A 14,306-nucleotide genomic window follows, 5' to 3' on the forward strand; every position below is an offset into this window, starting at 1 on the left:
TGCTGGGGCACTGCCCTGTGCAGGGTTGGCAGGCTCAGCCTGCTCCATGCTTTGTAGACTTGCAGAAAGCATGGGGGAAAGTTGCCAATAATGTGAATGCCTCTTTTTCCCAAGTTGGAATGGCTTGAGAGCACTTTACGTTCTGGAGATGCTTAGCGACTGGTGTACCTTTGCAGATCACCCTGTTTTAAGACTATTTTATGTTTGTAAAAATATTTTTATGTAAAGTGACACTTTTTATTTCCCCATCACTTTTTTATTTCTGTAATGGCAACTTTTGAAACCTGCTTGGAAATAAGACTACACCGTCTGAAAACAAATGTCGCTTTGTAGGCATTTGAATTATTTGTTTGCCAGCAGCCTGTTGAAAATATTTAAGTGCATACACTGTGATGGAGGCTTTGTAAAAACAGAAAATCTCCTTAATTTAAAGCATATTATTTACATGTAAAAACCTCTGTGTGTATAATACTCTGTCCTCACACAGGTTGGAAATTTAACCTGTATATTCTCTAAATGCTAAGATAAATTTTTTATAGAATTTTAATTGCCTCATCAGAAAGTCTTAGAAAGCAGCTTTCTTTTCTAGAAACCAGTTTATACTTTATTTTTCAGCATTATTTTCCTTTTTGGTGGTTTAAATTTGTGTTTCTGTCAGTGTTTGTTTTTGTTTTGATTTATATCTCTGCTTTTCAAACATTTGAAATAATGTTGATGTCATTTTTATTAATCTCTGGTTAACAGCATCTGTGGTTGTCATATTGCTCAATTTTGTTCATATGTTACTTGCAAAAGGTATTGCCATATCTCTTCTAGTGTACACTGTCACTTTTCATTATCAAGTGGCCACTGTCTGCTAATTAATTAGGTATAACAAAAAGGAAATATTGAGAATAAGCTATATCTCTTAACATATAGAAATTAGAAAATGAATTTTAAAAGTAATCATCACAATGTATGTTTGGTCATTAATCTATATGCCTACATATATCAGGTAAATGAGTTATTCAGTGCATACAAAGTAATATGACTGGAAATGAGCCATCATCAAGAATTTATAGTGTCTTCAAAAAGGTCAGCTTCAATTGTTTAATTCACTTCTTTAAATAGCTCTGTCATCCAGCACAAGCTAATTTTAAAATAAAATTGCATTCTGTTGCTTTTTTAAATTATTGATTTCAGAGAGGAAGGGAGAGGGAGAGAAATAGAAACATCAGTGATGAGATGGAATCAGTGATCTACTGTCTCCTGCACACCCCACACTGGAGATCGAGGCCACAACGTGGACATGTGCCCTTACCAGGAATTAACTGTGATGCTCAACGACTGAGCCATGCCAGATAGGTGCCAAGATCCTTTTAAGCCGAAACCAGTTTGGCTCAGTGGATAGAGCGTCGGCCTGCGGACTGAAAGGTCCCGGGTTCAATTCCGGTCAAGGGCATGTACCTTGGTTGCGGGCACATCCCCAGTGGGGGGTGTGCAAGAAGCAGCTGGTCGATGTATCTCTCTCATTGACATTTCTAACTCTCTATCCCTCTCAATTCCTCTCTGTGTAAAAATTAATAAAATATATATATTTTTAAAAAGATCCTTTTAAAAGTCAAATTACTTGGCAGTTGTGGTATTTTAATAGAAACCTGTTGGCAGACATCACAAAGTATCTCAAAAGAAATCTATTGGCTTTTTAAGGCAGGTAATTATTCTTCCACATCTCCCATAACTAACAAATATTCTCCATTTAATTTTTCCAGCTTCCTTTGATAATACTGGCTTAGTTACAGATGGGAATTTCATAGGCTATTATATGTAATATATAAAGGAACAATCAGTAATGCTGTTTGGAAAAACAACAGCCTTATTCTTCATAGTTTATGGTTCCATACCTCTAGTCATTTTGCCAGCTTCCAAATTGAATTATAAATTATTACTATCCCAAAATCTTAATATCTGCTATGTATGCTTCATAGTATGGTTTAAATATCCATAACTCTTAGTATAAACTTTTCTGCAACAGACTTGTTCCTAAATATTTTTATTGCATAGCAGTTGTTTTAATATGTCAGATGCAGTTACATACAATTTTCCAACACAATTGGTTTTTAAAAAAAACGTTTTTATTGTTTGAGAGAGAGAGAGAGAGAGAGAGAGAGAAACATACATCATGGATTAGCTGCCTCCTGCATGCCCCCCACTAGGGATTGAGCCCACAACCTGGGCATGTGCCTGACTGGGAATTGAACCAGTGACCTCTTGGTTCATGGGTTGAAGTTCAACCATTGAGCCCTTTCGTTGTACAGTAAATTGCATATTAATTGAAAGCACTCAGGTGCTTTTAAAAATCAAATTACTTGGCGGCTGTGGTATTTCAATAGTAATCTGTTGGCAGATATCACATAGTATCTCAAAAGAAATGTATTAAGCAAGGGTCTATAGACCTAGACTAGAAATTTGTTATTCATATTCATTTCAGCTAACTTTGAGATTAGCTGAGCTATTATAAAAATTTTAGGGACAAGGTTTTCCTGAGCTTGGATCATACTTTCCTCTCTTCTTAAAGGAACATTTGATTGTCTCTCTTTAAAAATTGCTAGGATGAATATTGGTCTTATTATTTTGGGTTATCCAGGCAAGCAGAGATATTTCCGATTATGGTATGAATGATATAAAAGCAATATATTAAATTTGAAAATGGATGTAATTTCTTATTTAATATATTTTTAAAATATATATCAGAGTGGGTAAAAATTTAAACTTTCCACTCACCTGAAAAGAAAAATGTGGCTTACTAGTTAATCAACCCCAAATTTTGGCTCTTCCTTTTAGTTGTAACATTTATGGACACTGAGTACATTACGCCTTAAAGTTCCTTTTCTAGCTATTAATCATGATTGTCTTTCAATCAAGAAGACCAGGCTTTATTTCTCTCTGTACACTTCAAAATTCTTAGCAATGGATCCTAGATTTTGTTTGCCTTTCATAAGTAGGTATTCATTATATATGGTGCAACTTCTGAAGGATACTAAACATTTAACAATTTGTACTAAATTGTCACACACACCAAAAGGACATAAAATTTATTTTTTTATTGATTTCAGAGAGGAAGGGAAAAGGAGAGAGAGATAGAAACATCAATGATGAAAGAGAATCATTGATTGGCTGCCTCCTATACACCCCCTACTGGGGATTGAGCCCACAACCTGGGCATGTGCCTGACCAGGAATCAAACCTTGATCTGGTTCATAAGTTAGGTCCCTGCTCAGCCACTGAGCCACACTGATCTGGCAGGACATGAAATGTTTAAAGGTAATTATACCAATTTACATTTTTTTAAAGTTCTTTTTGTTCTTTGATATTGATGATGATACCTAGTTTTTAAGCTGCTTTTACATTCCATGATGATTATAACTTTTGTAGGTAGGACAAGCATTTAATACATTGAAAGCTTAAGTTCAACACAGTTAAGAGACTTGCTCACAGTAACTTAACTCATAAGTGACAAAATCAGACTCAAGAGTCCACAGTTGTTTTTTTGTCTCTAATCTGCCGCTTTTCTCCTCTGCACCACAGTCCTGCCAGGCACTGATGTTCCGGACAGTGAATTCATTCCCCGAGTGTAAACAGGAGGAAATTAGAGAGTAATTAATTAAGCATGTGAAGCATTTATAAGTATAATGAATTTAAGAACTTAATACAGTTGGATAAATATTTGTGAACAGTATATTAATTCTATCCAGAGATAGAAATACAATTTTAACATTTGTCTTGGGCACTTGCCATGGGTTTTAATTTTAACTTTTTTTTTTATCCTGGACTAACAGCTTATAACTATTATCTTTCCAAAACTTTTTTTTCTTTGAAACATTGTTGTTACTTATTTAGTAATATAGCTCATACCTCTATGCGGTTCCTTTGAAATTCACATCTGTGTTAAGTGAATAGATGTGGCATAACTAACTTTCTAGATTCAAATCCCAAGGCATATTTATTGATGCTTACAGTATTTTTTAGAAATGAACATGTTTATCTAAACATGATTAAAATTGTATCTCTAAACCATGCTCTTTCATGATTTTTATATAATAACATTTCATTACACCCAGCAGACCTTGTCCTTGACAAATTTTTATGAGTAAATGCATGGATTAAATTAAATGACTTGTGATGTGATAGTAAATTTGAACTTTATCCAAGCATTGAAAAAGAGATTAACCCTAGTGAATTAACACTAGACTATAACCTAAATTATAAAAACCATACAGTATGTGGTTTACTTGCATTTTCTTAATAGAACTGTTTTGTCTGGGCTATCATATCAAAGTTCCCATAATAAGTAATTGTTAGAGTAGTACTGTCTGGTTTAGCAGCCATTTCCTGTCAATAATTTTTTAATCTGAAGATCTTCTTTAGTTATCTTTAGTATACCATGCCAGTTACCTCTGGATTTATCTGACCTTTTTTTTTTTTTTTTTTTTTTATGTTTACCAAATAGTTTGAGATCATATCATTAGTACTAAGTTGTTGTTGTTGGCTGGATATATTTGACAAATTGGCATATATTGCCTAGAAATTCTAACTTTTCATCCTGATACTTTTTTTCCCCCCCCAGAGGGAAGGGAGAGGGAGCAAGAGATAGAAACATCAGTGATGAGAGAGAATCATTGTTCGGTTGCCTCCTGCACGCCCCTCACTGGGGATTGAACCTACAACCCGGACATGTGCCCTGACTAGGAATCAAACCTTGACCTCCTGGTTCACAGGCCAATGCTCATCTACTCAGTCATGCCAGCAGGACCTGCTACATTCTTGATACTGCCATTTCTAATTAGGGCAAATGGTGAAATATAAGAGTAATTCTGAGAATGAGTGAATGTGTAAAGGATTTTAAGTTTCTCAGTTTAGGCCTCAAACCATGCCTCTCTTAGAAACTGTCTTTTTATAGAAAGCATGACATTTAAGTTTCTACTTCCTTTCTTGAAGCTTTATATGAATTCAAAAGGGCAGTATTGAGTATCAAGTGAGATATGATTCTTATCTACATGTGCTATGTGAATCTGTCTTTCTTCCCTCTAGAAATCTATTGGCAATATTTACTCAGCATTTAGAGAATGCTATATTAGAAAATGTAAAGATCTGGTAGTATATGTCCAATAGATCTGGTAGGAGCATAGCTTACTATCAACCCAAATATTTAATGTTGCAAAATTATTTCCAAGCATTTCATGTAGCAACTCTTATAAATATTTTAATACACAGAATGCAACTTTTAACTTACTTCATTATCTTGCAGTAACAATTCTTAATGACCAGTATGACATATATATAATCTTTATTGTTAAAAGTATTACATATGTCAGTATATATTGGTTTTAACAGAATGAGTATAGTGAGACTCTAGCAGGAACAAAGAAAGGGAAACGTTTTTTTCAGGGAGCAATTTTAGTTTGATTTTATTAATGATACAAGAAATAATTACTTTAGCTGAAACTGGTTTGGCTCAATGGATAGAGCATCAGCTTGGGGACTGAAGGGTCCCCGGTTCGATTCTGGTCAAGGGCATGTACCTTGGTTGCGGGCATATCCCCAGTAGGGGGTGTGCAAGAGGCAGCTGATCGATGACTCTCTCTCATCGATGTTTCTAACTCTGTATCTCTCTCCCTTCCTCTCTGTAAAAAATCAATAAAATATATTTTAAAAAATTTAAAAAAAAGAAAAGAAATAATTACTTTAATAATTCTGGCCCAGCAAATTTAGAGGGGATCCATTAACATATGCAGTGAAGTTGTGTGTCTTTGCTATAGAGAATTTCATGATAAGGTTGTATTTGCATTTCACACCCAGTTTTTGAAGCAGATTTGTAACTGATTATATCTACATGTGAATTTTTATAGCTATTCAAAGGGACCAGTTCCAAGTCACAACTAATAAAAAATAGAGCTTCCGTTAAGGGTAATCTTTTTTGGTGAGGAACAACAGCTTTATCGAATATAATTTTACTTCACTTTATTTCATTTAGGACTTCAGGATCTAGAATGGTAGTGGTGGAGAACATCACATTGATGCTGTTGTAAGCCCTCCTCTCCCTAACCCCTCTCCCCCCAAGAAAAAGACCACATCTAAATTGAGTGCCTAATACTCACTTTTGTATCTAGAAGGGTTCGGTTTGAGCAGCAGGCTTGACTTGAGCAGCACAGCAGAGGCAGTACATTGTAAGTACTCTGTGTCGATATAATAAAGACTATTCTTGTCCTAGTTATTGAATGTTGGACCGCGGAGATCTCAGCCTGGCCAGAGAAGAGAGCCCAGGAAGATCATCACGGTCCCTGTGAAGGAAGACGTGCACCTGAAAAAGGCGGAGAACGCCTGGAAGCCCAGTCAGAAGCGAGACAGCCAAGCCGAGGATCCTGAGAACATTAAGACCCAGGTGAGACAGAAGCACATGCTACCATTGTTTTGGAATTAGAATAATATTGTTTTAGCTTGTCTTCTTGCCCTATTAACATACTTAGAGATCTTGGTTAAAGATCTTTCTATAAAGTTTTTCTACTATAAGGTAAGCATTATTCTAAAAGCCTTTTGGCTATAACCGTTTTCTCTTGAAATTGCTTTCTGTGTGCTTTTCAAAACAGACACTGTATCTCAAGGGTTCATCAATCATATAATTCTATCATTCAGGCCTAGATCAATATTTGCTTTTATTGAAAATGTGTTTTTAGCCGAGACCGGTTTGGCTCAATGGATAGAGGGTCGGCTTGGGGACTGAAGGGTCCCGGGTTTGATTCCGGTCAAGGGCATGTACCTTGGTTGCGGGCATATCCCCAGTAGGGGGTGTGCAAGAGGCAGCTGGTCGAATACTCTCTCATCGATGTTTCTGACTCTCTATTTCTCTTCTTCCTCTCTGTACAAAATCAATAAAATATATATATTTTTTAAAAAATGTGTTTTTAGATTCTTGGTGTTTACTCTGTACTAGTCTATCTTGTTTAATAAATTTTTTTAATCTCCTTTTCACATTTTCATTTCTAATAAGTTAATATTAAGAAACCCATCTTGTTTTAAAGTCTTTTGGAATAAAATTGAATTATTTGTATTTTTCTGTGCATATGTTGTCATGAGAACTCCTTAGAGTAAATTGAAGAATTCCTGTAATCCACACAAATTTGTTTATATATCAGATAACATAAAGCCTGGTCCATCTTCTGCTGTATGCACAAGGCAAGTTCCTATCCCTGGGCTCCCTCTACTATCTCCTTTCGATGTTTTTACTTCTCGGTACCAAAACTAGAGTTTTGAATTTTACACTTGTACCAGATTCAGGCATCCAATAGTGACTCTTTGGTTTCTTGATTCCTTATATACCTTTCCTCTCATCACCAACAGTCTAGTATAGCAGTCAAAAGTCCCAGCTTTGGAGACAGAAGCAAGTTCTGTTAGGCTAGTCTTAATTTCAACTGTGAAATGGAGATAACAACATTACCTACCTTATAGGGCCATTGTGAAGATTAAATGAAGTAATATAAAGAACTTAGCAGAGCTGAAACTGGTTTGGCTCAGTGGATAGAGCTTCGGTTTGCAGACTGAAAGGTCCCAGGTTTGATTCCGGACAAGGGCATGTACATTGTTTGCGGGCACATCCCCAATAGGGGGTGTGCAGGAGGCAGCTGGTCGATGTTTCTCTCTCATTGATGTTTCTAGCTCTCTATCCCTCTTCTTTCCTCTCTGTATAAAATCAATAAAATACATTTAAAAAAAAAAAAAAGAACTTAGCATAGTTTCTGAAGCTCAGCTAGGTACTTAGTGTATTGATGTTCCTGGGATTAGAGATGTGCCTTTTAAATCTTGATTTTGATTCAACACCAACAGAGAACCTCATACACAGTAGGTACTCAGTAAATACTTGTTAATAAAATAAACTAATCAGCAAAGTTTTTCAGAGAAAGTGAGGGTTAAGATGAACTGATTCATCGCAGAGCCATGCAGTCATCCCTATTTGGCTGCTTGCCTCCGTTCATCTTTCCAGTGATTGCCCTAGATATTTGTCGCTTAAGTATATGCATCTTTTTTCAAATTCACTGACATCAACTACTTAACCTCTCCTCCATTTCTTCTCAACAGTTTTTTTTTTTTAATACCTTCTATATTCCTCCCTTCTACATCCCTCCCTTGTGAAATGCTTAATGATATGGAGCCTACATCACTTACAAAAGATAGATAAAATTCCTGCTGGATCTTTAGTATTGAAGATGTCTTGTTTTAGTATTTAAGGCACTCATATTACTGCCTTACTTCGTTTGATTCTTCAAGCTGATGAAGGAGGGAATATATATTGTCTCTTTTTTTCAAATGAGGAAAAATGAAGTTTTGAGAGGTTGTTACCCAGTTTGTGATTACTGAATAGTTCATTTGTCGTGACTTGTACTTGTACATCTGACTTGTATATCTGCCTTCCTTTACTGTGTTAACGTTCTCCCCATTATTAATTTTTATTTCAGAAACAGCATAGTTATCATCAGGTATCATTAATTAGTTTTCTGTAGTGAATAAGTAAATTCATTAGAGAATAAGCAGACTTTATCTTTAGGGCCAATAGAGCCTTATTTTTCTTGACAAATCCTATATAATAAAAGCTTAATACACAAATCAACTAAATGGCAGAATGACAGTCGCTAAGACACATACTGACCACCAGGGGAAGATGCTCAAGGCAGTCCCACAGGCCCAGGACAGCCAAGGCGAGTGCCAGTGGGCCTCTTCACCCCCCATCACCCCACTGATTTCCCCGCAGATAGTCACTGATCACTGGCCAGGCCTACAGACCCTACCTAGGCACTAATTTCATGCACTGGGCCTCTAGTTTTCTAAATAAGGAGCATCTTTGCTTCATTCCCTCTCTTTTATAGAATTTTTGTTGTTCTTCTTGGCATATGTATACCCCATGTTAAACTGATGGCTCTGCTAATTGTTATTCTGTGTCTTTTTTGTTAAAACAGTGGTTTTATCATTGCCTTCACTTTCAGAAAACTCATTCCTACCACTATATTATTGCAGTACCATTTGTTGAAAAGACTATTTGTTCTTGATTGAATTTCCTTTGCACCTTTGTTGAAAATTAAATCAATTCATTATATGTGTATGAATCTATTTCTAGACTTTTCATTCTGTTCCAATAATCTTTGTGTCTTTTCTCTGGCCAATACTATACTGTTTTTGCATATTAGGTTTATGTAGTAAGTATAGAAATCAGGTTGTCTGAATCCTTGAACTTTATATTTTTCCAAATTGTTTAGGGTATTCTCCTTATTTTTGATTTCCATATAAATTGTCATCAGCTTCTTGATTTCTACAAAAACAACAACATAGCACAACTCTACTAGGAATTTCAAACTGATTGTATTAAATCTGTAAGTTACTTTGGAGAAAACTGACAACTATAGTGAGTCTTCTTATATTCATGAACATGATCTAATATACATGAATAGATCTCCAATTACAGCGAATCCTCATTTCTCGAAGTCTCCTATCTCAAACAGTTCAGTTCTGGACTAAGTTGTTTACAGAAAAAAATGTCTTTGTTGTCAAATCAAACTTGTGTTCAAACTGATTATCCTTTCAAGCTGATACCTCAGCATGACAAAAAGCATCTCTCAGGCAACAAAGGAGAGAATGCTTTTATTGGCGATATCAACAATTGACACTTAGCCAATTTTAAAACATAAAAAGGCCTTCAAGAATTGGCCAAGGGAGTGGGAAAAAAAAATGATCACAGACAGTTGAAGAGGCAGAAAATCTGTTGTTGATTTGAATAAAAGAAAAGCAATTAGCCAGTAACAGCCATTTCTGAGACAGTGATATATGAACAAGCAAAGATGCTATATGCTGACCTGAAAGACATCCCCGGACCGAATGCTAAAAGTGATGCATTTAAGGCTAGTAGGGGGTGGTTCAGTACATTTAAGAAAAAAAGTGTTTAAACAGTACATTAGACATGCTGTATATAAGGTGTGTGTGATATATAAGAAAGAGAATGTTTTGGGGATCTGGAATGGATTAATTCAATTTGCATTATTTGTAATGGGGGAAAAAGATTAGTTTTCTAACAAAATGCTTCTCAAACAGCCTTCCAGAATGAATTAAGTTCAGAAACTGTGGTTCCACTGTACTTATGTCCTTTTTGGTTTCTTTCATCAGCAATCTCTAGTTTTCATCATATAGTTTCTATGGATATTTTGTTAGATTATTAGTTAAATTTTTAATGATATTTGATGTTATAAATGGTGCTTTTTAAAAATGTAATTTCTAGTTTTTTGCTAATATATAGAAGTATAATTGATATTTATTTATTTATTTTTTTAATATATCTTATTGATTTTGTACAGAGAGGAAGCAAGAGAGATAGAGAGTTAGAAACATCGATGAGAGAGAGTCATTGATCAGCTGCCTATTGCACACCCCCTACTGGGGATATGCCAGCAACCAAGGTATATGCCCTTGACCGGAATCGAACCCAGAACCCTTCAGTCCCCAAGCCGACGCTCTATCCATTGAGCCAAACCGGTTTCGGCTATAATTGATATTTATGTTGTATTCTACAACCTTCCTAGACTCATTAATACTAGTATCTCTTTTTGTAGACAATCATACCAATTCTAAAGAGAGAGTTTTACTTCTTCCTTTACAATTTGTGTAGGTTGTAGTTCTCTTCTTTTCTTTCTTGCACCACCTAGGACTTTCAGTATGATTTTGAATAGGGATTATGAGAATGGACATTTTTGTCTTGTTCTCAATGTTAGTGGGAAAGCATTCATTTTTTTCACCATTAAGTAAGGTTATAGATGCCTTTTTTTTTCTAGTTAAGGAAGCTCCCTTCTATTTTTATTTTGATGACAGTTTCTACATCATCATTTTAAAAATCTCCACCCTAGTATTCTATACTATCCTATCTAATAAAAGGATAATATGCAAATTAACCCATCACTCCATCCTAAATATGGCAGTGCCCAGTCCTCTCAGCCCCGCCAGAGTCTCCCAGTCGGGGGGGGGGGGGGGGGGGGGGACACGACACTGAAAGTGGGCAGTATGAGTGGCCTGGTGGAATGCTTGCTTTGTTGCCATGGCGACGAGGCAAGCATTCCATACCCAGCCCCGGATGGGCCTCTGGGCCACAGAGAGCCTCTGAGCAGCAGGCGCAGAATGGCCAGGCCCCACAAAGAGCTACTGGCGCATGGATTCATGCACAGGGCTACTATTAATTTATATTATACCATAATTTAGACAAATCCCTATTTTAGGACATGTTTTACTTACTATACAGGGTATTGACAAATTATTTTGGCTAAAATCTTTTTTTTTAACCTATCTTTAAGGTTGAATGTATTTCTAAAAGTATAATTACTTGTTCAAAAGGGCATATCACAGTTTTTAAACTTTCAGCACACATTGACAAATTGCCCTTAGAAATGTAACAGATGATACTCCCACCAGTGAAATGTGAATATACCATATTAGTTCCTAGAATTCTCATCAGTTGTGAAAATGATGTACGATTTTTTTACTGTGTATTAAAATAGGTAGGTTTAATTTTTACAATGCTTGCACAATCCTTGTCCATAATTTGAGAAGTTGAATTTACTTATTTATAAATAATATTAATTCTTATAGATAGCATCATATTGTCACAGTTATTATAATGCTCTTTTTCTGTGTGTGATCCTTCTAGGAACTGTTTAGAAAAGTTCGAAGTATCTTAAATAAATTGACACCACAGATGTTCAACCAACTGATGAAGCAGGTGTCAGCACTTACTGTTGACACAGAGGAGCGGCTGAAAGGAGTCATTGACCTGGTCTTTGAGAAGGCTATTGATGAACCCAGCTTCTCTGTGGCTTACGCAAACATGTGTCGATGTCTAGTAACGGTAAGAAGAGAGGAAGGAGTAAAACCAGAAACCTTCAAGAGGTATATTCTCCCCTCACTACACATTCTTCCCAGAAGTGTATTGGGGCAATGTAAAGGGGAGAATATATTTTTAGCACTTACTACTATAATATCCAATTGTATAAAAAGAATCTTTAGTAAAATGTATACTCACCACTGGAGGGGATATGGAGACTAGAGTGATATAGACACGTGTTCGCATCCAATATGAGGAAGATCGACTATGGTTTAAATTAGTAATGTGAAATTCTAGTTATGAGCAAGCAATTTTTCCTGGGGTATCATTTTATAGAAAGACAGCAAATGCTTTCATTCACATTTATTAAAATTCAAAATTGAAAAAATTGTTGGTTCTAATTCTAGCATCAGTGAAAATGATAGGATAACTGTAGTCATAAATGGTTCAAAACTGATCATTTCATCTCTCAGAAACTATTAGATTTCTTTCTCTTTACATTGTTCACAGCCATTTAATCTTCACAGCCTGTCAAATCTAGGGCAAGACAAAATGGGAGACCAAAGAGCTTCTGGTTAGTGTTCATTGTCCTCAATTCTGCGGTCATAAGTCTGCCATGTACCATCTGTGTTTTCTGTTACTAAGGTACTTGTGTCAGAAATGTTTGTCCTTTAACATTTGGGGTTTTTTTCTTAATTATCACAACTCATTGTTATCATGCCTTGCTGTGAAAGTGCAAAATTCTGTCATTCTACCAGTATTTTTAAGTACCTGTGTCAAAGGTAGGTAAGTTTGTTGGTACTTTGAAAAGTTGTATTTTCTATATTAGAGAAACTCAAAATCTATATGGAAAAAACAGACAGCATTAACAACAACAAAAAATCACTTATAAGGTATTCTATGATATTGCAGAATATTAATACCTAAATGGATGGTTTAGATCAGCGATTTTCAACCTTTTTCATCTTATGGCACACATAAACCAATTACTAAAATTCCGTGGCACACAAAAAAATACATTATAGTGTTTGCCAATCTGACAAAAATAGGTATAATTTTTATTTATTCACATTGTATGGCTATTTTTTGTGTTGGCCATTGTCATTGTATTATATGGCAATCTAAGGGATAAAAGGTTTACCAAATAGTCATATATTGCGTGTTTTAAAAAATTCTAGTGGCACACAGGTTGAAAATCGATGATTTATACTTCAAAATCAAATTAGAGAAAAAGAAATCACTATCTGAATGGGAGAGTGACAAACTTTTATGAAGTAAGTAGGTTTGATTTGAGCCTGGGATGATGGGGAGTTCAAGTATAGCGAAAGAACAGGCTGGTTCAAGTTTGAGGCAGCAAGCATGATCTAATGATTACAAACACTGTTTTGGAGTCTCTCAGTTTTAGGTTTAAAATTTTAACTTTAAAATTTTAATTTCTACTCTGCCTCTTGCTAATTTATAACCTTAGAATTGTTGCATAATTTCTTTAAGCCTTGTTTTTAATCCATAAAATAAGATTAATTCATATAATGAAAAACCTAAAATGAGATTGTATATGTAAAGTTCCTAACTCAGATAAGCCTCCCTTCCCTCCAAGACGATCAATGTAAATATATGCTTCTGCAGTTTTCTTTATCGTTATGAAATCATATAAAGCCCTGTTGGGCATCTCCGTTGGTTGGAACATCATCCTGTGCACCAAAAAGGTTCAGTTTTCAGATCAATCAATTGAAGTTTCTCTCTCTCCGCCCCCTAAAATCAATTTTTAAAAACACATATCCTCAAGTGGGGATTTAAAAAAAATTACATAAAAACATACACATATATATAAAGAGGGTTTATTTTGTTCTAATTGAATTATATACATTGTTTTTCAGTTTGCTTTCTAAATATCTTTTGGGCATCTCCCTAGGTCTTTATAGATCGATTTTACTCAGACTTTTTGTAGTTGCATAATATTTTATAATATGTATATACCATAAATTTTCCAGCGATTGTTTTCTCATCTTCCACCTTCCTTCATTATGCTGTTTCTGGAGTTTGGTTTGGGAGTTTTTGTAACCATAAGCAATGCTGCAATAACCATCCTACCTAATAAAAGAGTAATATGCAAATTAACCATCACTCCACTACACCCACAAGCCATGCCCACTAACCAATAAGAGCAAGTATGCAAATTAACTCCAAACAATATGGCTGCCGCCAAAGGGAGTAGGAGGGAGACTTGGGTTTTTCCGGCAATCTTTGGCCCCTTGAGTGTGGCTCTTCCACAAAATACCACTGCCTGGGTGAGTCTTTTTGAAGAAGTAGGGTTAGAAGTTTAAGTTTAAAAAATTTGGCTCTCAAAAGAAATTTCAGTCATTGTTCTGTTGATATTTGGCTCTGTTAACTAATGAGTTTGCCGACCACTACCCTAAAA

The 14,306-nt window shown here is 35.5% G+C and overlaps 1 protein-coding gene across 24 annotated transcripts in view; it reads left to right on the forward strand.

Moving 5' to 3' along the window:
* EIF4G3 (eukaryotic translation initiation factor 4 gamma 3) overlaps positions 1-14,306 on the forward strand; it is a 242,118-nt gene that overhangs the window by 177,704 nt on the left and 50,108 nt on the right. For all 24 annotated transcript variants that reach the window (XM_045585085.1, XM_045585086.1, XM_036445739.2 and 21 more), the window contains 2 exons: positions 6,251-6,421; positions 11,714-11,911. In XM_045585085.1, coding sequence (XP_045441041.1) covers positions 6,251-6,421; positions 11,714-11,911 — 369 coding nt within the window. The remainder of the gene's footprint in view (positions 1-6,250; positions 6,422-11,713; positions 11,912-14,306) is intronic.

The sequence above is a fragment of the Pipistrellus kuhlii genome, unplaced genomic scaffold (assembly GCF_014108245.1).
Source record: "Pipistrellus kuhlii isolate mPipKuh1 unplaced genomic scaffold, mPipKuh1.p scaffold_m20_p_2, whole genome shotgun sequence".
Taxonomy (NCBI): domain Eukaryota; kingdom Metazoa; phylum Chordata; class Mammalia; order Chiroptera; family Vespertilionidae; genus Pipistrellus; species Pipistrellus kuhlii.